We start from the raw sequence: 26,946 nt of genomic DNA, 5'->3' as shown, positions 1-26,946 counted from the left end.
ACATGAGTAGAGGTTGTAATCTTTCAAATATGATTAGATTTGGTGAAGCACAATTTTTCTCCAAGAGAATGACAGGATACGGTTGCAGGCTTATTAGTCGGCCTCTAAAAGGGTCCTTTGCTATTTTGGGTTGTGGCCTGACTTTGGTTTCCCTCCAGTTTTAGGTCCTGACAATTTGCTCCGGGCTAAGATTTAAATGTGTCTGATTAACACATAGGCAAGTCACTGACATCCAGAATTGTTCTTAACCTTCTCCACATACAATTTGCTGAATTTCAATATCAAACATACAGCGATCAGCCACAATATTATGTCAACCTGCCTAATAATGTGTAGGTCCCAATTTTGCCGCCAAAACAGCCCTGACCCGTCGGGGCATGGACTCCACTAGACCTCTGAAGGTGTGCTGTGGTATCTGGCACCAAGACGTTAGAAGCAGATGCTTTAGGTCTTGTAAGTTGCGAGGTGGGGCCACCATTGATTAGACTTCTGAAGGCCAAGTCAACACACTGAACTCGTTGTTGTGTTCCTTAAACGATTCCTGAACCATTTTTGCTTTGTGGCAGGGCGCATTATCCTGCTGAAAGAAGCCAATGCCATCAGGAAATACCGTTTCCATTATAGGGTGCACATGGTCTGCAATCATGCTCAGGTAGGTGGTACGTGTCAAAGTAACATCCACATGAATGGCAGGACCCAAGGTTTCCCAGCAGAACATTGCCCAAAGCATCACACTGCCTCCGCCGGCTTGCCCCCTTCCCATAGTGCATCCTGGTGCCACGTGTTCTCCAGGTAGGTGAAACACACGCACCCGGCCATCCACGTGATGTAAAAGAAAACGTGATTCATCAGACCAGGCCACCTTCTTCCACTGCTCCGTGGTCCAGTTCTGATTCTCATATGCCCATTGTAGGCACTTTTGGCAGTGGACAGTGGTCAGCATGGGCACCCTGACTGGTCTGTGGCTACATAGCCCCATATGCAACAAACTGTGATGCAATGTGTGTACTGACACCTTTCTATCAGTACCAGCATTTATTTTTTCAGACATTTGAGCTACAGTAGCTCATCTGTCGGATCGGACCACACGGGCCAGCCTTCGCTTCCCACGTGCATCAATGAGCCAGTGCCACTCATGACCTTGTCACCGGTTAACTAGTTTTCCTTCCTTGGACCACTTCTGATAGCTACTGAGCACCGCAGACCGGGAACACCCCACAAGGGCTGCATTTTTGGAGATGCTCTGACCCAGTCGTCTAGCCATCACAATTTGGCCCTTGTCAAAGTCACTCAGATCCTTACGCTTGTCCAGTTTTCATGCTTTTAACACATCAACTTTGAGGACAGAATGTTCACTTGCTGCCTAATATATCCCACCACTGACAACTGCCATGATAACGAGAATATCAGTTTTATTCACATAACCTGTCAGTGCTCATAATGTTATGGCTGATCGCTGTATGTATACTGCATGTGACAAATCAAAAATACTTAAATGTAAAATTTGCCAATACATTTTCAAACAATAAGTTCACATTAACATGCACTTCAATATGCATAAAAAAGTAGATTTTTGTCCAGTTTTGTGAGGCTTTGCAAGCAAAAAGTTTATAATATTTCACGGATGTATTTTTATGAATATACGGGTTCAAAACTGCAGCTCTTTGATAATGGTCAGTTGTGCATAAATATGATGACAGCATTTATCGTAGTCATGTCATATCTTGGTTCGCTAGTCTTGACAACAAAAGAATACATCATTAGTGATTAGCAATAGGATTTTGTTATAAACAAGCCGTCTGCTATTATGACTAGTGAGTTTGCATTTTTGCACAACAGTTCATTTAAGGTACTCCAACGCTTTTTACTATTACTATTACTTTTAACTCATTACATGATCCATCTTTGATTTGTAATAAAAATACAAAGAGACAGAGCCACCCGTGCAAAGGTTCCTTACTGTCACTCATCTTGGTGATTTAATGTCTGGTCACATCTCTCACCCACACTTCCATCAGCATGTTACCAAGTGCATGTGCTAACCAAATACACGCCAATCTATGTCCTTTCCTCACCTTTCCTTCACACTGAAACATGGACTTCCCTCGCCATCCTACCCCTCGGGTGATGGACTGGATTTTTCCTGTACTCCAGACATGACAGCGTAAGATTTGATTAGCCCTGTGCCATTGGACAATATGCCAACATATCAGTGTTCATATTCCTGGGGTACATTATAATCACCTACACCTGTTTGAATGTATCTCACTCTACGTGTAGCCCTGATGACCACAGGGGATCTCCCGTTTCTCTTTCCCTGAAAGCCGCAGGGAACGATCCATCTGATTAATGTTTTCGCCCCCGCCGTGGACCTATAAGACATCTTTTCACAATTACAGAGCTTTGTGGAGGCACACAATGGAGCCCCTTCAGTCCAACAATGGGTCTTTGTCTGGGCCAACCCAACCAGGCTTAGAGAAAAGGGGGAGGTAATAATAAACCCGACTGAAATCACAATCTGAATGAATCCATAAACACTGACTCTCATCCAGGTTTGCGTCCCAAGTTGCGCCCTACGTTTAACAGCACTCCGGTCAAAAGTAGCACACTAAATCGGGGACAGGGTGTCATTCGGGATGCAAACCTGGGACGGTATCACGGCTGTACAGACACTGCAGCTAACAGGTTGTCAGGCAACAAGTGGCGTAAATAGGAAATGCTGAGGATGATTGGGAAGCGTGGAGTCAGACATGCAAGACAATCTTCATCTAACGCAAAGTGAGCACCTGTCAAAAAGTCTAAATGTGGAGCAGCACAGCAGTTCATTCTTAATGGCACACGACCATGTCTAATATGAAAGGAAAGCAGGGGTAGATGGACTGGTGCACCAGCTCCCTTCATCAAGACCAACAGAAGCTGTCAGAGAGGGTGAGCAGGATGAGGTTTGGAGGAGAATATTCTAGACGTTTTGTAAGCGCGCAAGCACGTGTGTGTGTGTGTGTGTGCGTATCTGTGCGTGCGTATCTGTGCGTGCGGGTGTGGTGCATAGAAACGCCACACTTCCACTAAATGTACAAAAACAAGAAAGTGGCAACAACATCTAGCTAGGGGACAGACTGCATGGCTTTGAAAGCCGAAACGAATCAAGCTGTAATTTTAACAAGTGGGACATGGTTGAGGTCCCTCTTCTCCCTCTCCTCTACCGCCTTCTCTCTCACTTTGGCTAACCGTCCCCTCAACGCTATTCCTTGAGTGAAGGTTTAACAGAAGGCGAGCCAAGCTGTCACCGGCAGTGACAACGCCAGTCAGCCCAGACCCTGCACCCAGCAACCCGACCTACTCAATCCAATTCAAATATCACTGAAATACAGATGCCAAGGGATTTGGAAAAATGTATGTTCACCATCCATAATAAACACCCAGCACTGGCTGGCGGGCATCATTCATTATTCAAACTGCAAACTGTATGTCTCTAGTTCTTCTCAGGACCACTCTGTCTGAATATCTTAGTATACACAACACAGGTATCAGGAAGTAGACACACACTCCGAATGGAGAATGGACAGGAACCACCTGTTGAGGGTAAGGGACAGATAGACACAACAAGCAACAACAACTAGAACAGAAATAGGGGAAACATTAAGGGGCCAAACTGGAGTACCTTCGCTGCGGTTTTAAATTAGAATGGTTTGATAAGCCAAAAAATCCACATCAACCGATGTAAGTTGCCAGACTCGTTGCAGGTGATAAAACGTTACATTGTAGCTTTTCCATTTAGTTAACGTGTCTAACTTAAAAGACACAGCTCAGATTGTTTACATAAACAGTATCTCACAAAAGTGAGTACAACCCTCACACTTTTGTAAATATTCGATTATATCTTTTCATGTGACAACACTGAAGAACTATGCATCAACAGAGTACAGTAGTTATTTCAAAGCAGATGTAAATGTACTTTGTCAGTGTAATGTTAAAAGAATTAAGAATTAAAAATGCCTTATAACATTTGCTCATTTGGTCCCCTGTTCCATATTTAGCCACTTTCATGTTAAACTAAAGGCCCCCATTAATATGCACAGATGTACGCCGTAGCTCGTGCTTGTAACTAAAACACATCTCAAACAGAAACAACACATTTAATGAGGAGCTGCACATCGTCCTCCAGTCCCATGCTTAGACATGTGGTCCAGACATGTTGGATACACTCGCATGTGGGCTACAGCATTTGTTGCATCATATTAATGTTCTCCTTCAAATTGTCTGACTCGGGCTAAATTTCAAACACCGGGCTACTACCCCTTAGAATGTGATCTGCCGGGTTTCGAGCGAAATGTCTACTGGCAGCTGTTTAACTAGGGTTGTGAGGATCGTGACGGGTTACCCAACAGGAGCAGTGTGAAAATTACTTGGGCAATGCTCACTGATCAGTGCGGATTTCAGGACATTCTGCAGTCTAAGCTTTAAACTTCCGCAAATTTACAGAATTATGGCCCTAGAAAGACATGGGAAGCATTGCCAGTTGGAATGGAGGACAGAGAGCTGTCATCCTGGGCCAAAATTCAATCTGGCCCTCCCTCTGTCTGGAGCTAAGACTTTCAAACACTTCATACCGCTGGCTGTTACCATCGGAGACCACTGCCAAGAAATGGTGGGATCATGTCCACTCACTGTACATGACACTCAATGATTCAATCAACCAAACACACACACACACACACAGAGCTCAAACCAACCACAAAACTGAATGAATCCACAGCCGCTCCATCGTGAACAAATAACAAAATATGGCAGCTTGTGATGATTTGGGTGATTAGCGATATTGTTGAGTTATGTAGCTTACATAATGAAATGGAAGGCAGCAACAGAACAACACAAACACAAAGTTTATATCACCACATTATGTGAGAAGTGTATATTATAAAGCCATTCCCGGGAGGGGAGCTTTAAGCTTCAACAATACATCTCAAGCCACAGCAAGCACTTCTACATATGGACTTTTCTTCGGTATTAGACAGGAGACAAAACAGGGACATTCATAAAATGAATGCCACATACATTCTCATTGGTGTGTGGCCCAGAATGAGGCTTCCTAACATGGGCATTTCATTTTGCAACGCAGCCCAAGAGCAGGAACCCATTATATTGTATTAATGATACAGAGAATCATTATTAAGGCAATTACCAAGTACAATTTTATATTATCTATGAGCTTAACACCTGCTTCAAATCCCCTTTTTTAATCAACCACCATCAAAGCACTTACACAGCAAAATTCTGACCCAGTCTTCATTCATGCCTGATTGCCAGAAAAGCTGAAGTCATGAAAAAGACAGATTGAGTTAATATGCCTATATACATTGCCCTTACATTGAAAATATGAGAGAAAACTAACCTGTAATTCAGTTAAAGAAAAAAAAAAGATTGGTTCCTAATGAAGATTAGGTAGACCTATCTAGAACCGGGTAGGTTTTGCCTCCATCCTTTGAAGTTTTGACACACTGTACGTTTAGGGATTTCTGCACACCATAAGGTACAGGAATAACCACACACCATGTCTAAATGCCCTCCTCCGAGTCATTGGGAACTCTTTCATTACTGCCTGTTCTGTGGGGTCTTCTTGTGAAACTTTGTGTTCTTATAGATAGTTTAATGTTCTCATGGGTAGCTCTGTGTTCTTTTGGATTATTTGGGGTATTGCTGTGTTCTTTTAGGTATTATTTTTATATATATATTATTTTTTTTTTGGCCACAAACACCGGTGGTAAACATAGCTATAAACATAGGGATGCTAAGCAGAAAACGCCTACTGGTGGTGGAAGGTTAGGAAGGAAGGTTTTGGTGCCTGGTTAGGATCAGTGATGGGGGTAAATGTGTTACAAGGTAACGCGTTACAGGAGTCAGACTACTTACATCATCATTTCTCCAATAGTGAATTACACCAAAGGATGCAGGGATGGCAGCACCAGCTCTCCTTGCTACAGGGCATGATACGCCTACCAAAAAACTCAACCAACTCCCATTGGTTACATATTGATGGGTTATCGTTTATTATACGATAACCCATTAAAAGTGTGCCTTCTGGCCATAAGTGACAAACACATAAATATATATTCAAAGGACTTATCTTAAAGTAAGTTAAGAAGGCTAATTGACTCAACGCCTTATTTTCTACAGCAAGTAACTAGTAACGTAACTAGTTTCATTATGGGAACTTAAACTAGTAACTGTAATTAGTACGTTTTAAAATCAACATTCCCAACACTGGTTAGGACACACGGCATCACAGACTCTGCCAAGAGATTTTAGAACAAACTTTGCCTGGCTGAAACAGGAGGCTAAAACAGGATCATTGTTTGATCTTTCAACAGGGCAATAATCCCTAGCATTACTTCAGATGCACATAAGAACGTCTCACTTACCACTGAATAATGGTTTTGCTAAGAACATCCCAATTAGCCTGGGTGATGCGACCTACATTCCTGAAAGCACTGGGAGAGCAGTGAGTCAAGGGTCCGGGGCCTATTGTAACTGCAGTATTCATTTGTGATTGTTTCTTTTTTACTAGCTATATGCATGCACAAGCTTTCTCGTCACTTCACTATGCCATATATTTTGGAATTAAATATGGCGGTTTGGTTTCATGGGCTGGTGCTTTAGTAAAATATACATTGTGATTTGTTCTATGTGCAGCGGAGATCTCCAACAGCGGTCTACATCGCTTTGATTATGAACATCTCTTGCCGACAACTTCAAAACACACTTAGCAGACTTCACATCGGGCGGCAGCAAGGCGTCGTAGTGCCCTGACCTAAACCCCACTGAAAACATGTGGGGTGACCTGAAGATAAGAGTCCACATGAGAGTACTGAAACTGAAGGACCTGGTAAGATCCTGCATGGATGAATGGTCTTTGAATCCCTCCTATGTGTTCTCCAATTTCATCAAACATTATTGCAGAGTTGTCACTGTCATCTTAGAAAGGAAAGGGTGCACAAAGTACTAAAAGCGAAGGTGACACGAATGTGATGAAGCTTTTTCTCTTGATAGTTTTTATGTTTTAATTGAAATAAGAGTTGACATTTTACTCAATTATTTTTTTTGAATTACGGGTAATATTTCTCTACAACTACATCTTTTTTTTGCCCATCTCTACCAAGTGATCCAATAATTCCATAGGGCAATGCCTTTTTGTCTGTCTATCTGTGATATGACTATTGTCTCATTCTCTCTTCATCTCTCTCCACTCTTCTGTCTTTATCTGTCCTCTCTTAATCTCTTTCCTTTTCTCTCTTTTTTTATCTTTCTCCACTTTCTCCCTTCATCTCTCCCCTTCTCACTCCTTTTATCTCACTCCTCTCTCCCTATCTTTCTCACTCTGTGTGCTCCAACCATATTTAGGCTGAGTGTCATGTGAAGCTGGAGGGGAGAGATGCAACGAGGGGAGGACATTAGGATTCATTCAGGCTGGGAAGGAAAAACTTGCTTTGTCTGCTTAATTAAAAATCTTATTTTTCAAAGTGTGTGTGTGAATTTGTGTGTGTGTGTGTGTGTGTGTGTGAATGTGCATGTGTGTGTGTGTGTGTGTGTGTGTGCTTGTGAATGTGTACAGTATATGCCTTCAAAATGGGTCTCAGCAGCAGCGCTTATTGCACGTTTTCCAGCCTCTCAGTCAGTGTGTGTGTGTGTGTGTGTGTGTGTGAATCTACTTTGTGTGGGTGTATTTGGATGTATGTGAATGCGCATGTTTCGATAAGCATTTGTTTAAATTTTATACTGCAGCTTATGCACACATTTTGAAAAAAACCTTCACCTACAGCGGTTAATACATTTTTAAAACTGTTTCCAGCAACAAACTTTTTCACAGATGATTGCTTGACAAAATAGACGTCTCAGAAACTCATGCAGCAAATATGATACAAATGGCGTTACGGGGGTTTCAAAAACATGTTTAATTCTTCAACAGATTAATTTTGGTGGCACCCTATGACAGATATTTAATATTAATGTACAATGTATGTACGAGTCATAATTCTCCGGGCGGTTCATATATGGGTGTGGTTAATACTTGGGTTTGTATGAATACAAAGACATAAAATAAATGGTGCAGTTTACACTGCAGGTTATAAAAAGGTTACAAACCTACACTGCAGGTTATAAACGGGGAATTATACGCATTCGGATGTATATGCGTGTATTTGTGCATGTTTGTGTGTGTGCGCGTGTCACCATATGCAGTGGCTGTAGTAAGCCACGGGGTGGTATGTTACACCATGTCTGGGTAAGTGAGGGCTAGGCTAATTCTTCTGACATTTCTCTTTGCCTGCTAGCTGCTAATGGTGCCTCCCATCTCTAACAGTGCAGTCACACACAAACACACACACAGGCTCCAGCCTGCAATATGGAGACATCAATAGCGCTAGCAGTGTGCCAGGACGCATACTCCGTTGCGTCCGTCTTCACCACAGCTCCTACTCTGTAGACAGACAGATCCATCCCACTGACGCCAGTTTCACACATCACATAACTCCAGAGAGGGAGGGAGGGAGGGAGAGAGAGAGAGAGAGAGAGAGAGAGGGATCAAAGAGGGAAAGAAAGAGGAACAGAGGAAGGGGGAGAGACAGAATGAGAGGGGATGAGGATGGAATGCAGTGGAAGAGAGACTGGGGCAGACAGCCGAGGAAGAGGGGGGTAATAAGGGGAGAAAATACTGAGGGGTGATCAGGCCAAACAGGAGAAACGGCTTCGGTTTTAAAGGGTTAAGTCAGTTCACTTGAACACTCATTGAAGCAGTGGGCTCTCGTCTCTAGACAATCAATTATCTTTATAATGTGGAAATTACTTTCAACCCGTATGCCCACTCATATTACTCCTCCTCACTCCCTCCCTCTTTACATCCCTCACTCCGCCTCCATTCTCCTCTCCCTATAACACGCTTTCTCACCCCCTACCTCTCTTTATGTCAGTCTTTAGTAGACACTTCAGAGTGCAATGGGCCTACATTTAAATACTGGTTTTTGTACTTGTCCCCCTTAATCCAACCCAGAACTGACATGACACCTCTATATCTATCTATCTGTCTCTCTGTCTCTCTCTCTCTCTCTCTCTGTCTGTCTGTCTGTCTATGTCTCTGTCACTGTCTTCTCTCCCTGTCCTATTATCCAATATATTATTTCTCCAACCTCCCTACCTCACACCATACAACATATCCTTGCTCTCTCTCTACCCCTCTCTTCTAATTTCTCCTCATTCTCTCTCCCGTTACCTCGTTACCATACCACATAGCCAATGCCTCATTATGTTTTTCTTTCCCCAACTTACACAATACCACATATTTTCATTCTGTCTTTCTTTCTCTAAGTCACACCTCATTCTGTCTCTCTCACTACCTCAAAAAATACTTCATATCCTCATTCTGCTTCCCTCTTACCTTACACCATACCGTCAATCCTCATTCTGCTTCCCTCTTACATCGCACCATACTATCCTCATTCCCTGTCAACTGATTAACAGGGATGGGAAGCACAGATGTGGAAAATTAAAGTCACAGAGTGAGTTGCAAGGAGGCGATGAAAACCTGTGTACATTCATAGCACACTCTCGTTCTCTCTCTCTCGTTCTCTCTCATTTCCTCTCTCTCCTCTGCCTCTCCGATGGCACGTCATCTAACCACTACTGTCGCACCAAAGAATTGCGTATTTCCTAATAGTCAGGGACGTACTCCTACTGTCATCCAGCACAACCTTTTAAGCAAAACAGAGGGGGAGGGGGGGAAATAAAGTGTGAGGAAAGGGGGGGAGTGACAGAGAGAACTGAATAAGACTGTAAAATCTAGTGAATCTCAACAGACTGCATCTGAAGCCCACAGAGAAATGCAGTGTGGGTCTGTAATAGACAATTCTAACATGGATTTATAAACCTGCGTTGTTTGGTAAAGATTTAGTTGGTAAGGGTATAATTATGTTATCAGGGAGGTGAAACATTTTGGCATAGTAACACACTCTGACAAGCCCTTTAACTTTAGTTTACTGTAGTGCTATTACGTTACACATTTTTCGGTTTTGTTCGTATTTGAATGCTAAATTGTTCAACTACACATGCCATAGGAATGAGCAATGGCAGAATTGGGTAAAAACTATGAACGTAAACATATGGTCTCGGCCGTTACAGAACAAGACTGATTTTATGTTTCAGATTTAACAGCCCAAACCATCAAAGGTTTGAGCAAAAGGCAATACATGACTTCGTTGATGATTGCATTTAGTGACACTCCAAGAAATGCTAATTTTCATCAGAACTACAGCTGCATTTCTGAGATGACTGGTTTCTGAAATTCAAGATCCTGTCATTATTCTGTGTAAAAGAACCAAACTCATTAGACGCCTTCTATGTCAACACAGTTCAGAATTAGCACTAGTGACCTGAAGAGCGACACACACCGTAGCCATCAGGGAGGTTGAAAAAGAAACAGAGGAACACACACACATGCTCACACAAGCACAAGAAAACACACACACAAACAAGGATTGCCTCAGAGTGCTGACCAGACCAAACCAGGACAGAAACATTGAGTGACCGACTGTGTTGAACTCTTCTGCTCACGCTTGACTGCTTTAGCATACAATAGAGTAGGCTATGGAGGTTACATCACAGTGTGCTCATACTCCTTCACTCACAGCAGACTGCATTTCTCCCAAAACAGCCACTTAAATCCTACTCAACTCTTTTTTACAAATACAACACGCTGAAAGAAATGCCAGCTGAAAAATGATTACAAATATATATTTAATAAGACGAAAACAGTTCCTGATTGAGACTTGTCTTGTTTCAAGTATTTGTTTAGTTTTTTTTCAGCTGAGGGAATGTCTTCAAAAATAACACACACGGAGAGCTTTCTAGATGTTTAGATATCAAAACTGTGGATGTAATAAAAAGCCACAATAAAATTGGAGTTCATTAACTCCGCATCACAGAAGACAAGTGGACAGTTGGATCGCCGTGTGATGCATGGCTGCAGGAGGAGGGACGATACTGAAGGAGGGACCATTTCATCCTCGGCCGCATTTCACTGGAGAATACTTCAGACAGATAGCAGGGCAACACAATTAGAATAAACAGAAACAGTCTGCGTGTGCGCGGGCGCACGTGTGTGTGTGTGTGTATGTGTGATTTTGGTAGCATCTGTCAACAGGAAGCCAGGCCAAATTCAGGCAGCTTATATTCATCCTGGCAACTCCTCTCACGCAAGACAAGACACAGCCGGGTGGGACAGGGCCCTGTCGACTTACGCACACACACACACACACACACGCACACGCACACGCACACACACACACACACACACACACACACACACAAACACACACACACACACACACACACACACACACACAAACACACACACACACACACAAACACACACACACACACACACAAACACACGTATACACACGCAGTGAAGCATGCATGAAAAACCACACACACCAAAAAACTAAACTCTTCCACAGGCTATTGCATAGCACGATGATCAGCTAACGTTGGCCCCTAGTGCGAATGACGGCCCATAGAATAATTTGCGATCGTTGCTAGTATTTTTCCTCTATCTAATTTCGGCGGCTCAAAATATTGTCAGAATTTTTTTTCCGGAATTTGATGATGTTCAATAAATTAACACTTGTTCATCACATACAGTCTAGCCTGAGCCAGCCAATTCGTATAACAAGAGAGAAGCTAACCAGCTAACAGCCAAAAACACTAAATCCAATGTTCCCTGAAGTAGCTAATGTGGTAATATAATTTCAGCACAACTGAAGGGGATATCCTTGATTTTGTTTTTTGTCACGTTTGCCCTACAAGTTGGAAAAGCTCTTCCGCACACCGTTCAACGATTCAGTGTTTTCTCACTTGAACCGAAATTGGGTGAACTGTGTAGAAGTTTAGCCACAAGGAAATAGCAGTGATAATGGCGCATCTTAGTCACATTAACGGCAGAGAGGGACGGGGCAAATATTCCAGCGGTTCTTGAACTCGCTGGGGTCTGGGGACCCCGTTCCTGACAGTCTGATCATCAGAGGCATCCTTACCATCGAAACCCAACTGAATTGACATGAAAAACTCAAGTCTTAGGTCGTGGATAGGAACATTTTACATGCTGTATGCACCCAATGGCAAAACAGAACATCTTTGAGGTGTCAAGATGATTTCCTGCAATATTTATTTGTTGAGGCAGAAATAAGTCTTGTTGATGCAGCCTTAAGCTAATACCTTCTAGTTCTATAAATTGTGTCAGAGAGAAACCTATCCAGTTTTAATAACAAGTATATTGAGTGTGTATTTCAGTCTGAGTTTAAGGTGGAGATAAAAAAAAAAAAGCTAAGGTGATGGGGGTGGATGTTTGTTTCCAACTGTTCACATTCTGTAATACATGTTGTGTGAATGCAGCCCATTTAAACAATTTAATGATCCATTTTGAAATTCTGAAACAGTCGAGAGACCTGTTTGGGCAACATGACATTAGGTACACCGTCCTCCCAAGGAAACAGAACAGCTTCAAAACCCCTTGAAGACCCCTGAAAATATCCACCCTCTCTGGCTCTCTCTATGCACTTCAAACTCCAACCTTTAAACTATCCCTCACTCCGTCCCGGTTTCCATCCATATCCTGAAAACATTTGGAATGGATGAAATGTTTGTTTCTTTCGAAATAATAACTTACGCGCTAGTATAAGGTCGACCAATGGACATGATCGTTTGGCGGCCGCCACCCCAGAGCTCAAGCATTAGCGGCCAGGTGGCGCCTCGCAACGCACCCCCAAAATCTGAACGCACGTATTCAGGCAAATGCACTCACATTGACACGCACACACACACAAACACATGTACACACAAACACACACGTACGCACACGTAACACAGAGGGAGGTGGTCTATCTCTCTCGCCTCTGACAAAGCATCCCGAATCCGCAGCATGTGTAATGAACGGCTTAAAGCCCTGCTCTTTCGGGGAAGCCTTTGATGTCAATTATATTCACATTTCATTTCTGACACCTTCCTCCCCCCGATTCTTCCTCCTTGCTCCCTTCGTCAGACCCGTTAAACCCCACACCCAGGCCCCGCACCTCCTCCAGCCGCACATGGCGTGGCACAGCGGGGTGAGGTAAGCAGTGAAGGGACCCACGTCCGTAGACAGGGATGTAATCTGACGTCCCTACTGAAACATTCACACGTCAGCAACCAGCCAAACAAACCTGGAGCTCGAGCAAATCTAGGAATAAACACGGCTGACAAACCCGAGTTAGTGCTACCTCCAGCCAGGCAACACCGCCTCTCTGTACCCAGCCTTCCACACTCCTGGAACCAGGTCATTACATGAGCAAAGCCATCTAGTAAATCTCAATCTCTACATCCGACCAGTACCAAAAACAATGTGTCATCTAAGGCAGTACATGGCGTTTGGCCACTGTGCAGACTGTATTCATCCATTTTGTTTTTACATACAGCTAGTTCTAGGACTTAAAGCAACTTTGGTTAGTTATACCCAAAAGAGCCACAGGAGACCGGCCGTCTTACCTCTCTCACAGGAGCGCCCAAGGTACCCCGTTCCCGAGCAGTCACACACATATCGGTTCCATCCCTCCCGGCAGACACCGTTATTCTGGCAGGGGTTGGACAGGCACTGTTTGGGCGGCTCTTTAGAACAAGACGGTTTGACCCCTGTGGCCTTCTGTACCTCGGCCATGCGGCGGACATCTTTACTCTGTCCGTCGATGAACAGGTCCCGGACGCAGCCCACGTAGCCGTAGTTCAGCAGAGCGGTCCACACCTGCGGCGGAGGATTGGAATCAGTCGATCGAAATGAACACGTGCCGCTCGCATCTCCTGCCCCTACTCTTTAGAAACACAAACATGACGTCCATGAGGAACGCCGAAATACAATTGCACAGTCACCTCTGTCGGGAAGACCAGGCCAAGTTTGTTCTCTGGCAGTCCTCCCAGGTAAAGGTTGTCGTCCAGGTCCAGGATTTCACTCTCGCCTGGGGCCGTGTAGGCCTGCCTCTGGGTGTTGATGGAGATTGTACCTGAGGGGGAGGTGCCAAGGAAGAAAGACTGTGTCACGTAGCGGAAGGGACTCACAGATCACCCATGCACAGGCAGACGTTAATAAAATACTTAAGTAAAATACTCGTAAAAAACGCAATTAAGGGAAGAAAAAAGGGTTACATGTTACAGGATGTTAAACAGGAACTGGACTTAGTTCTAAATTTGAAGGCATCGAACCATAATAACAACAAGAATAACATTGCAAGATTCTGTAGGCCTGGGATTTTGTTGTAGGCAGAGCAAGAGCGCTTCAACCTAAATGTGAGTCTGGAACCCAACACAGACCTTTGTGTCATAGCCAATCACAGCTGCATATGCAAATGTCCCCATCTGAGACACGGCTCATCTGTGTCTTCAGGCAGTCGCAAGTCAGCTTCAATTATCCAGATTTGTTCACTATTACTCTCAATATTTGTGTAAAATAATTCACATAAAAAAAAAAAAATGGATACAGAAGAACAGCATTTTGTATATTTTCTAGTTATAATGTAGCTTAGAGTTTTTCTTGAAACTCCTAACATTTTCCAGCCAGATATAATCTAAAAACCTGCTTAGGTAAGGCAGACCTAGTCATTCCAGTGCTGGGGTGATGGGTACCATCTTTGAGCAACAGCCATGCATATCCTTTCATAATGTTCTCATCCCTCACTTCACCTGGAGACGTTTATCTACCCGGTACAAACGTCAAACACTGACATGAGACATTGAGAGTATGTTGGTAAATCATATAGATGACTGTGAGCCGGGGTCCATTAGTAATCTGTGATACCAGGAAAAAATATCTCTCCATTGTATTGTCCTTGTACTTCCCCCCATAGTAAATCTCCTTTATCTGTTCAGCAGTACTCATAAAGTAATGACAGAGAGGGGAAAGAAGAGAGAGCAAGATGGCCGTTCCCTAGCACCCTTTATCATCTTCAACAACAAACCCCATCTTGGCCATCTTTGCTGTGTGATTAACGAACTGCGGCTTGTTTCCTTTCTTTTTCTTTCCCTCTGTTTCTCTCACTCTGTCTCACTCCCTCTGTTTCTCGCCCGGAGTCTCTCTACCTCTATCTCTCTCCCGGAGTCTCTCTACCTCTGTCTCTCTCCCTCTGTCTCTATCTTTCTCAGTGTCTCTCTCTCTCTCTCTTAGTCTCCCCAACAAATTCACCTGGCAAGGAGAGTTAGTGTGTTTCCATCTTCTTGATTTATCACTCTCATTCAGCTTTAATTCAGGATGTGGAGCATGGTAAACAAAACTGGACATGACTGGACTGTAGAGAGAGTGTGCGTGTGTCTATGTGTGTCTATGTTTGTGTGTGTTTGTCTATGTGTGTGTGTGTGTTTGTGTGTGTGTAATGATGTCTGTGTGTGTGTGTCTATGTTTGTTTCAAAGTGTGTGTATATATATATATATATATATATATATATATATGTCTATGCGTTTGTGTTTGTGTCTTTATGTCAGTGTGTTTGTGTGTGTTTGTCGATATATGTGTGCCTGGGTGTTTTTGTCTGTGTGTGTATGTGTTTGTCTGTGTCTGCGTGTTTTCGTGTGTGTGTGTGTGTGTGTGTGCGTTTGTTTATATGTGTGTGTATATATGTCTTTGTGTGTGCCTGTGTGTTTTTGTCTGTGTGTGTGTTTGTCTATATATCTGCGTGTCTGTGTGTTTTTGTCTGTGTGTATGTGTGTGTGCATGCATGCATCTGCAAGTTGTTCCTGTGTGGGTGCTTTGAAGAGGTGTGGGGCCGCGGGACTCCAGTTTCTTAGGCCTGGTGATTCATTCGTGAGTGGATCTGCTACTATCAGCATGGTTCTGCTAGCAAGCCATTGTGGATCTTTAATTAATGGTGGGTGTCTTCGCTACACGGCTCTGTGTTCCTCCTCCTCACTGTAATCTACACCACAGCTTTATGGAGAAGTGCTAATGTTCAGGGCTATGGTTTGGCAATAAGCGTGTGTGTGTGTGGATGGGTCTCTTTGTGTGGGTGTGTCAATCTATGTGTGTGTATGGTGTGTGTCTATTTGTTAAGTTGTTGATTTATTCCTGTTGTGGTAATGAAACACGCTGCAGACCACACTGGGATGTACAGCCGGGCCGGTTTAACTGGCTGGTTGGTTGGCGGGTTTGCTGACTAACTGGCTGGTTAGTTGGCTGATTGGCTGGCTGGCTGACTGGTTGGCTGGATTGTGGGAAACAATCCAAATAAATGTCTGTCCAATTCCTGAATATGTTCTGTATCCGCAATAATTTTCACACTGTACAGAAATCATGCTGATTGTGTATTTCCTACTTTTACAATAATTTCAAAGCAACAGGGAAAAAGCCTTAACAATCCAGAACTCTGTGGAGCCATCATCCATACCTCAACTTAGTTACTGGGCTGTTCTGCATTCCAGGTTTGGGCTTAATCCAATTGCAATGTTTCCGATCCGGTCCCATTTCTCTGGCAAGGTTGAGTCAGCCTCAGTCCCGCTGTTACCCAGCATCCCTTTGACCTGAGCTGATGTGTTTTATGCTACATTGGCTGATTCAAGTCTCCAAGGTGAGCCAGCCCCACTAAGGGTTTCCATTACCTGGCGTCCATTTTGACGTGTCAAAAGACATTTTCTAAATGTCTGCAGCCACTGTGATCTAGCTAGCCAGACCCACAGTCACCCTGCTGGATGAGAGAGAACAGTGCTACAGAGTTACAGAGCTCACACACACACACACACACACTAACACACCAACCCAATGACACACACACACACACACACACACACACACTGGTCTGGTCAGTGATTAACCTACAATCTCATACAACCTCCCAGCTACTTCCACAGGGTCCCGACCTCGGACATCTGTTCCAGGAATCGTCCCTTTGACCAAACATACACAGACACACACACACACACACTACCCATAACCACAGCTGGCGTACTGCTACCTGTGACCGAGCTTCAAACCGTTTGGCAGGCTACCGCCACGCAGCTGGGACGTCTCCCTGCAGGTCACAGTTAACGACACCAATGCATCATACTGGTTATTGGGATCGGACAGGTTCATACTCCGGCAGCCATCGTTAACTTCCAAGTGGACATTTCAAGCTTCCAACAATGCTTTCAATCCTCAAATGCACTTAATGTTTAGAACGCCTTGCTTTGTGGGGCAGCTCTCATGTAGCAGGGTGACTGAACTGGTTCACGCTGACAGATTCATTCTGTTTGACCAATCGGGATTCATTCATCTAGAGCCCTACCCCGGCCTGACATAGCCGCTATGAAATACTGAAACTCACACGACCTTTCTGAACATCACTGAATATTCCTCAACCAGGAAGTTCTCACACACATCCAAGGAAAGCGCATCTTCCGGGCCAAAAACCACAACCGAGCCTCAAGGCACCGGACCTACTACACCAGAGTCTCTAGTAGTACCGTTTCGGGACATACGTGCCAAGAACCCGGGGTGTTTTGTCCAGACATTTAACACCAGGCAGGTGAAAACGCTTGTGAGACTGCAACATCCGTGACCCAATTTGGATCCGGACCCATGAGGTGTTGGTCAAAGGTACGTCAAGATGTACAGAGTGCTACCTGGGAGGGAGTCCACCCGGATCGGCGATGGGATTATCTAAACAGCAGCACGCCACTACGTACTTGTTAGAACTAATTCTACAGTTTCTCCAGTTTCATTGTCCAATAGTCGTGGGCCTCACATCGTCCTTCCTTGTTCATTCATCTACATGAAATGATTTCTTCTTCTACCCTCTGTCCTCACCTCCTCCTCCGCCTCCCCTTCCACCCTTCGACATTCTTCGGTATCTTCATGGAGCCATCAGGTTCCTCGGTCTCCTCATCCACCCCTTCACGTTTCACTAAGAGGTCTTCTTGCCTCCATCCCTTAGCTAGCACTATGTTATAAATAATTCCCCAGCAGCTAGGCCTGATGGTAAACCCAAGAGTGCTCTGCAGAGTTCTGCTTTTTTTTGTCATTGGTGTGCTGATGCTACCAGTCCAGCCCCCCCCCCCCCCACACACACACACACACACACACACTTGTGTACTGTGACTTCAACACAATGTTGCTTTGTTTACACACTCACCAACAGAACAATGACCAGGGGAAGGAATAGAGGAGCACTCATCAGAGAAGACAGCTGAAAGATGCCGGCATCTCCCCTCTTATCTTCCACTCACACCCATTTAGGCAGACGTCCTCAGGGCGCAAGCCCACCATATGACGGCCCCAGAAAAAACGATGAGCCGCAAGTGATAATAAAGTAGATTCAGCGTCGGCGGCGGCCTAACCAACGTGTGGCAACGCCCTGAAGGCCCTCCAAGACGACTGAAAACCCAGCTGAGTAACGGCAGGCAAGGACTACACTTCCTGGATGAATGTAAAACATGGCATGCAGAAGAGACGCTCACTATTTCTCAACTTCCAAACGCTGAAGGCTCAGACGTCCGGCCACCAACCGGTGAAAAGGGTTTGACAAACTTGACGCTTGGCTGATAATAATGGACGCAGAGTCCACGTTGAGTAATCAATCATCAACACAATTTATTATAAATCGCACTGGCCGCCATCTTGACAGCACCCAATTAACAGCATCTATATCACTGTTTATGATAACACACTCTCCCCGTTTCTACCCACTATCACTCCTACAACACGTCCTTACATCAGTCTCCATTACCTTCAGGAAACGTGTCCTATTCTCTTGATACATTCATTAAACATACAGTCCATCGTGGGCACAGCTCAGTCTATGGAGAAACCAACGTCATGTTTCACTGGACGGACGTGATCTACATATTTGATCTGCAAGGCTTTGGCTTGCGACCTGAAGTAGACAGACAAACGGTGAAGACATCTGTATGAGGGCCCCCTTGCGCCAGGCCCCGATAACACTAGACCAATTCACTCAGTCCACAAGGCCAAGAAGAAAGGCACCATTAAATCATTAAATAAGATATAAGAGGATCTTGTAGAGACCGGTATGTGGTGTGTGTTAGGCCCCCCGGACTTCCTCATCAAGGCCAGCAGACACACAAGACCACCCTCTCCCCCAAGGCCACAGCCATCCAATGACAATGTCCCCAATCCACAGAAGACCAACACTGATACCAACACACACACACACACACACCTCTTTCCCTCAGCCCACATCACCACATGTTAGAGCAGTGGATTACTATGATCCAGTTAGGCCGACACAGCAGAATCTGGCCAAAGCTCCCGATAGGATTGGATGGCCAGTCTGTAGATGAGCATGGCAGTGGCCCGTCTGTCGCTGTGTGGCAAACGGGCTCTTTCACTGTTTCATAGTACATTTTTCGTTTCTTTGTGGACCCGCATGTTGTTGTTGTGTCTTAATTAACCAGTTTCAGGATATTTAAGGAGCCACTCATGATTTCTTTTTTCATAACAGACTCATTAGTACACCGTTATTAAAATCCTAAACAGTTTCCAAACAAAGCACTTTCAGTAGTAGCTGTACATAAATGTGTCCCTAGGGGTCATGTTCTAAAGGAGGACAGTATAAAAGGTATAGGCATTGGCATTGCGGACAGATAAAGGGAATCCTCCAGAGGCTCTAAAATGGATCTCTCAGTGCAGTGATAACACAATCTGAAATCCACCGTTGGGATCCTGTCCTGGGTAACATCTGATTGAAGTGTGGCACGGTGAGAGGAATTGGAATGAAGCTAATTGCTAAAACCTGACTGGGCGGCTTATGTTACAGTATTATTATTTTGTGTGTGTGTGTGTGTGTGTGCGTGCGCGCAGCCAGATTAAAAGCCCAGAACGATGCCTTATGTTTCGTGACTCACTGCCTCTCGGGACTGACTGCGACATGTCGTTCTGTGTTGAAACATTACTTTCATTGGATGAATTATTTAAAGGTAGGGCTGGAGCAAAAGGACGCACCCCATGGTAGGAGAGGTGCAGGGTTTGGAAGGTGAAAAACTTCACACTATGCTCCCAGCACTACCTTTTAGAGTAGATAAGAGCTTGTGTCCAGAACTTAAAGCAGGGTAGGCGCTGAGCAACCCTCAACTTAGACCTTTCCTCTGCACCAGAATGACTGTGTTGGGAAGGTAGAGCGTTAGGTGTAACTATATACCTGACCAACACAATGTCATACTCGCTAATGTCACTAATTAATATAGTATTAATATGTATTTATACTCGTTAGTGTCTCATTTGTGGATGACCAGGTGTGTTAAATTTGGTGTCATCACTCTCACACTCCCTCATACTGGTCACTGGAAGTTCAACATGGCACCTCATGGCAAAGAACTCTCTGAGGATCTGGAAAAAAAAATATTGTTGCTCTACATAAGAAGATTGCCAAGGGCTATAAGAAGATTGCCAAGACCTTGAAACTGAGCTGCAACACGGTGGCCAAGACCATACAGCGGTTTAACAGGACAGGTTCCACTCAGAACAGGCCTCGCCATGGTCCACCAAAGAAGCTGTGTGGTTGTGCTCAGCGTCATATCCAGAGGTTGTCTTTGGGAAATAGACATATGAGTGCTGCCAGCATTGCTGCAGAGGTTGAAAGGGTGGGGGGTCAGCCTGTCAGTGCTCAGACCATACACCGCACACTGCATCAAATTGATCTGAATGGCTGTCGTCCCAGAAGGAAGCCTGTTCTAAAGATGATGCACAAGAAAGCCTGCAAACAGTTTGCTGAAGACAAGCAGACTAAGGACATGGATTACTGGAAACATGTCCTGTGGTCAGATGAGACCAAGATAAACTTATTTGGTTCAGATGGTGTCAAGCGTGTGTGGCGGCAACCAGGTGAGGAGTACAAAGACAAGTGTGTCTTGCCTATAGTCAAGCATGGTGGTGGGAGTGTCATGGTCTGGGGCTGCATGAGTGCTGCTGGCACAGGGGAGCTACAGTTCATTTAGGGAACCATGAATGCCAACTTGTACTGTGACATACTGAAGCAGAGCATGATCCCCTCCCCACGGCGACTGGGCCTCAGGGCAGTATTCCAACATGATAATGACCCCAACCACACCTCCAAGAAGACCACTGCCTTGCTAAAGAAGCTGAGGGTAAATGTGATGGACTAACCAAGCATGTCTCCAGATCTAAACCCTATTGAGGATCTATGGGGCATCCTCAAACGGAAGGTGGAGGAGCGCAAGGTCTCTAACATCCACCAGCTCCGTGATGTTGTCTTGGAGGGGTGGAAGAGGACTCCAGAGGCAACCTGTGAAGCTCTGGTGAACTCCATGCCCAAGAGGGTTAAGGCAGTGCTGGAAAATGATGGTGGCTTCACAAAATATTGACACTTTGGGCCCAATTTGGACATTTTCACTTAGGCGTGTACTCACTTTTGTTGCCAGCAGTTTAGACATTAATGGCTGTGTGTTCTGTTATCATTATCAATAATATATTCACCTACAGAAGTGACATTTTTACAGATGTGTTCAGATTCTGCCCATGCAGTCAAAATATATACTGTAACACGGAACAAAAAGAGGAGACATGAATCAGCCTTCTCCCTTTGTGCCTCAATACCTGGAATCACCTGGGGTAGAATCAAAGGTTGGTGCTTGATGATGTGTTTGCGATCCTATTGACTGTGACAGTCACTAGGAAACCTTGTGGATCCACTGGAGTTGCAGAAATGTGTTGACATGATGCCAGTTACTCTCACTTGCTCAGAGCGGTCAGCCTGATTTTAAGTCTGTTTTTCGTTGTCCTATGACATTGGCTGTAGGTGAAAGAAAATCAGCAGAAAAAAAGGTATGGGGGCAGGCTAAAGCTTTGTGTTAAAACTCGACCTGTAACAGTTAGGACACTCAGAAACAGGAAACTGGGTAGATTCCAGTTTTACATTAGAGCCATTTAGCAGGTTATTTCATACCAAGCAACTTAGAGAGGCAATTAGGGTTAAGTGCCCTGGTTAAGGAAACAACTATAGATGTGTGACTTTGTCAGCTCAGGGATTACAATGCTGGCCCAATGGTCTAGCACAATGCAGCCAACGTGACCAGCAATACAATTATATTATCACATACCGATCCCGGATACAGGCGGCCGAAATGAGCTTTCTCCGCAGGGTGGCTGGGCGATCCCTTAGAGATAGGGTGAGAAGCTCGGTCACCCGGGAGGAGCTCAGAGTAGAGCCGCTGCTCCTCCACATTGAGAGGGGTCAGCTGAGGTGGCTTGGGCATCTGTTTCGGATGCCTCCGGAACGCCTTCCTGGGAAGGTGTTCCGGTCCTGTCCCACCGGGAAGAGACCCCGGGGAAGACCTAGGACACGCTGGAGGGACTATGTCTCCCGGCTGGCCTGGGAACGCCTCGGTGTCCCCCCGGAAGAGCTGGAGGAAGTGTCTGGGGAGAGGGAAGTCTGGGCATCCCTGCTTAGACTGCTGCCCCCGCGACCCGGCCCCGGATAAGCGGAAGATGATGCAATGCAATGCATACCGACTTCATCCAGCATCATTGTATCAACGTTGTTAAGTTTCCAAAGAAACAGGAAGAGAGGAGATATGTATCTTAATATTTCAACTCTCAGAGCATTTCTCTGATGTTTTTTCCAAAGTTTAGCCTCCAGGTGAGCTAGCTGTGTAGAATGTCTCTATGGATTCAGAGATGATAGCAGCCATCACTTGTGAAACCTAATGCTTATAACTGAAGACATAAAAGGTAAAATATATTTATACATAAAGTACAAATAAATTGATTGTAAAAAAGTGCATTATTAGGACCAATCTTCAAAGACGTGGTTGAGCAAAAAGAAACCATTAAAAATGAATTGACTGTGGAGTTTTGTATAATTTCAGCTAGTTGCTGTAGAAGTGGTGTTCATGGCCTAACACAGTTCCCTGTTTTTTCTATACTATATGTGACAACTTGTAATTATTATAATTCATTTTAATATTATACGTTTTGTGCACAGTTTTTATGACAAAATATGTTTGAATTCAATGTGTAATTTGATGTTTCCAATGTGTTTCCAGTGAGGTCTTTCTGTCTTAACGCCATCTTCAGCAAATGAAAGGCATGTTCAATTTTATTTAAATCTGGATATTAAAGGAGATATTTGAGGGAAAAAAGGGGGGAAATGTCAGAAAGAGTACTTTTACAACTATAGATATCCTTAGCTGCTATCTAGATAACAGCTAGCTAGCTTGGCAAACAAGTTGAATTTATACTATTTTCAGTTTGGAATTCACATACTCAAAAGGCTAGGCTAGTGGTGGTGGAGATAGATGAGAAGCTTACATTGCTTGAGTTTTCTCCAGAGTTTTATCCCAATGTCTTTGGGCCAAACGCATGGCCAAAATCTGGCAACGCATGGCCAAAATAAATAAGAGAAAAACATTGAGTATACACACAAACTACTGAGCATGTTAAGTTGACAATAACAAACAATTTGGGAAATACTCAAAAAACTTTTATATATAATTTACATGGTGGAAATCTTATTAATGGCTCCTTTTGCTTAGCAATCCAAAACTCCACCGTTATTTGCATCAAAAGCTAGTGGTTTGTACCTTGCAATGTAGCCTCAGTGAAGTGTAGAGAGCAATGGCTGACACATCCACCCTACCTCCTGGAGAGTGTTCTTAATATTCTTTCATTATAATAAGCATTCTTCAGTCATACACTATTGAGGTCCTCCTTGGCCTTCCAGGCTGTGCTTCCCTTCCTATTAGTAATGTTACTTATTTTTTTGGTAAGACTAATATTGTGGCTATGATTCAAAATGTTGAGCTGCATAATGTATTTTTCTTGACTTTTATTCAACGCTGTCATTCTGACAGACACCAATAGCAGACAAAGGCAACGGCGAAAGCCTAGAGCCATTGACAGCTCCGATGTACATAAAACCTCATAAACAAAACCTGAGAATCTACACTTCAACAAAAGTAATTGTTAAAATTGAAATCCAAATGTTTGGACTACAGAGCCAAAAGGAGAAAAAAAAATGTACTGCCCTAATACTTGCATCGTATACACTAAATCTAAATCTATGCTAAATCATTTTAAGGGAAAACGTAATCTTCACAGTATAACATCAATTTAACTTCAGGGATATCAGTCTGTCTAGTTTGGAAGCATTAGCGATTGTGAATCAATGACACCTGGTTTGGTGCAAATGAAAGTTACAACAGGTGCAACAAAAGGCAAGATAGCCCCCACAAAGGGAATTGTTTTATTGGTGGTGGCTATAGACAATTGCTCTCTCCTTATCCTTCCTGACTGATTCTTCTCTAGTTTGGCATTTGCTAGTGTCCTTGTCACTACTGGTAGCATGAGGCAGATCCTGTAGCCCATTCAGGTCTCCACACATAGTCCAGCTACTCTAGGATGGCACATCCATACGTGCCGTCGCAATAAGGTTTGCTGTGTCTCCCAGTACAGTCTCAAGAGCATGGAGGAGATACCAGGAGACGGGCCGTTACACGAGGAGAGCTGGACTGGGCCGTAGAAGGGCATCAACCCAGCAACAGGACCAGTATCTGTTCCTTTGTGCGAGGAGGAACAGGAGGAGCACTGCCAGAGCGCTACAAAATGACCACCAGTGGGCTACTGGTGTGCATGTTTCTCACCAAACTGTCAGAAACAGACTTCATGAGTGTGGCCTGGCGTCCTCTAGTGGGACCCGTGCTCACAGTCCAGCACAGTGCAGCTTGATTGGCATTCACCAGAAAACACCAGAATTGGCAGGTCCAACATTTGTTCCCCCATTCTCTTCACAAATGAGAGCAGGTTCACACTGAGCACATATGAAAGACATGAAAGATTCTGGAGACGCCATGGTGAATGTTAACCTGCTTGCAACATCATCCAGCATGATGGGTCTGGAGGTGGGTCAGTGATTGTCTGGGGAGGCATATCCCTGGTGGGTCGCACAGACCTCCATGTGCTAGCCAACGGTTCTCTAACTGCTCTTAAGTACCGGGATGAAATCATCAGACCCATCGTCAGATCTTATGCTGATGGAGTGGGCCCTGGGTTCCTACTGGTGCAGGACAATGCCCGGCCTCATGTGGCCAGAGTGTGTAGGCAGTTCCTGGATGACGAAGGCATTGACGCCACTGACTGGCCCTCACTTTCCCCAGACCTCAAACCAATTAAGATCCTCTGGGATGTTATGTATCTATTGAGCATCTGTGAGGCATCCTCAGACGGAAGGTGGAGGAGCGCAAGATCTCTAACATCCACCAGCTCTGAGATGTAGTCATGGAGTGGAAGAGGACTCCAGTGGCAACCTGTGAAGCTCTGGTGAACTCCATGCTCAAGAGGGTTAAGGCAGTGCTGGAAAATAATGGTGGCCACACAAAATATTAACCCTTTGTGCCCAATTTGGACATTTTCACTTTGCAGCAGATCCTTTAAGTCCTGTATGTTGCGAGGTGGGGCCTCCATGGATCTGACCTGTTTGTCCAGCACATCCCACAGATGCTCGCCTGAACTGAGATCTGGGGAATTTGGAGGCCAAGTCAACACACTGAACTCATTGTTGTGTTCCTCAAACCATTCCTGAACCATTGTTGCTTTGTGGCAGGGCGCATTATCCTTGCTGAAAGAGGCCAAAGACATCAGAGAATACCATTGCCATTATGGGGTGTACATGGTCTGCAACAATGCCCAGGTAGGTGGTACGTGTCAAGGTAACAATCACATGCATTGCAGGACCCAAGGTTTCCCAGCAGAACATTTCCCAAAGCATCACACTGCCTCTGCCAGCTTGCCTCCTTCCCATAGTGCATCCTGGTGCCATGTGTTCTCCAGGTAAGCAACAAACACGCACCCGGCAATCCATGTGATGTAAATGAAAATGTGATACATCAGACACTGCAAAACCACCCCTCACTGTATACACCGCAAAACCACCCCTCACTGTATACACCGCAAAACAACCCCTCACTGTATACACCGCAAAACAACCCCTCACTATATACACCGCAAAACAACCCCTCACTGTATACACCGCAAAACCACCCCTCACTGTATACACCGCAAAACCACCCCTCACTGTATACACCGCAAAACAACCCCTCACTGTATACACCGCAAAACCACCCCTCACTGTATACACCGCAAAACCACCCCTCACTGTATACACCGCAAAACCACCCCTCACTGTATACACCGCAAAAGAGTGTCAATTCTGGTCTCATATGCAGTCACTGACTAGCCAGCATAACTTTATTTGCCGATTAAATGTGGTTTTGTGTTCTGATTCCCAGACCCGTCTCTGCGCCACGTAGCAGTTTAAGACAGCTTTTTTTTCTAAATGTCATTTTATCATTTTGACCTTCAAATGATATCTCCGGGATTGCACTTTTTGGCATTTACATAGAACAGCCTAGAAGTTTAAGTGGGTAAACATTATAAGAAAATCATTGCCATTCAAGGTTATATTTACATGTTAACACAGCAAGTCAGTATTTACAAAGCAGACACGAACTCTAGCCACAGCAATATTGAGAGGAGAGCTTCCATGACATGACTCCATCATTTCTCCTCTCCTACCTCCTGCCCCCTCCTCTCCTATCCCCTTTCCTCCTCCACTCCTTCTCACCTCTCCTATATCCTTCCTCCATTTCTCCTCCACTCATTTCATATCTCCTCCTATTCCCTACTATATCCTCTCCTTCTCCCCATGGAGGTTATGGGTTTGATTCCCATGGGGTATAAACATGCAACGGTAATAAACCCTATACCCTCTGGATAATAGTGTCTGCTAAATGACTTGAATGTAACAAAAAATGTTAGGTCTGTCTCGGCTCCTTATGTCCTCCTTCCCTCTCCACCTTTATTCTTCTCCTCTCCATCTCCTCATCCAACCCTCTTGTCTTCTCTTATTTCCTCTCATGTCATCTTTTCTCTCTGTCCT

At 44.5% G+C, this 26,946-nt stretch overlaps 1 protein-coding gene across 31 annotated transcripts in view; it reads right to left on the bottom strand.

Moving 5' to 3' along the window:
* Positions 1-26,946, bottom strand: part of LOC105006738 (neurexin-1a) — a 389,916-nt gene that overhangs the window by 213,881 nt on the left and 149,089 nt on the right. For all 31 annotated transcript variants that reach the window (XM_034292318.1, XM_034292322.1, XM_034292324.1 and 28 more), the window contains 2 exons: positions 13,945-14,075; positions 13,567-13,819 (listed from right to left, as the gene is read on the bottom strand). In XM_034292318.1, the coding sequence (XP_034148209.1) occupies positions 13,567-13,819; positions 13,945-14,075 (384 nt within the window). The remainder of the gene's footprint in view (positions 1-13,566; positions 13,820-13,944; positions 14,076-26,946) is intronic.

Source organism: Esox lucius, chromosome 5, assembly GCF_011004845.1.
Source record: "Esox lucius isolate fEsoLuc1 chromosome 5, fEsoLuc1.pri, whole genome shotgun sequence".
Classification (NCBI taxonomy): domain Eukaryota; kingdom Metazoa; phylum Chordata; class Actinopteri; order Esociformes; family Esocidae; genus Esox; species Esox lucius.
This window is presented reverse-complemented; position numbering and strand designations above follow the sequence as displayed.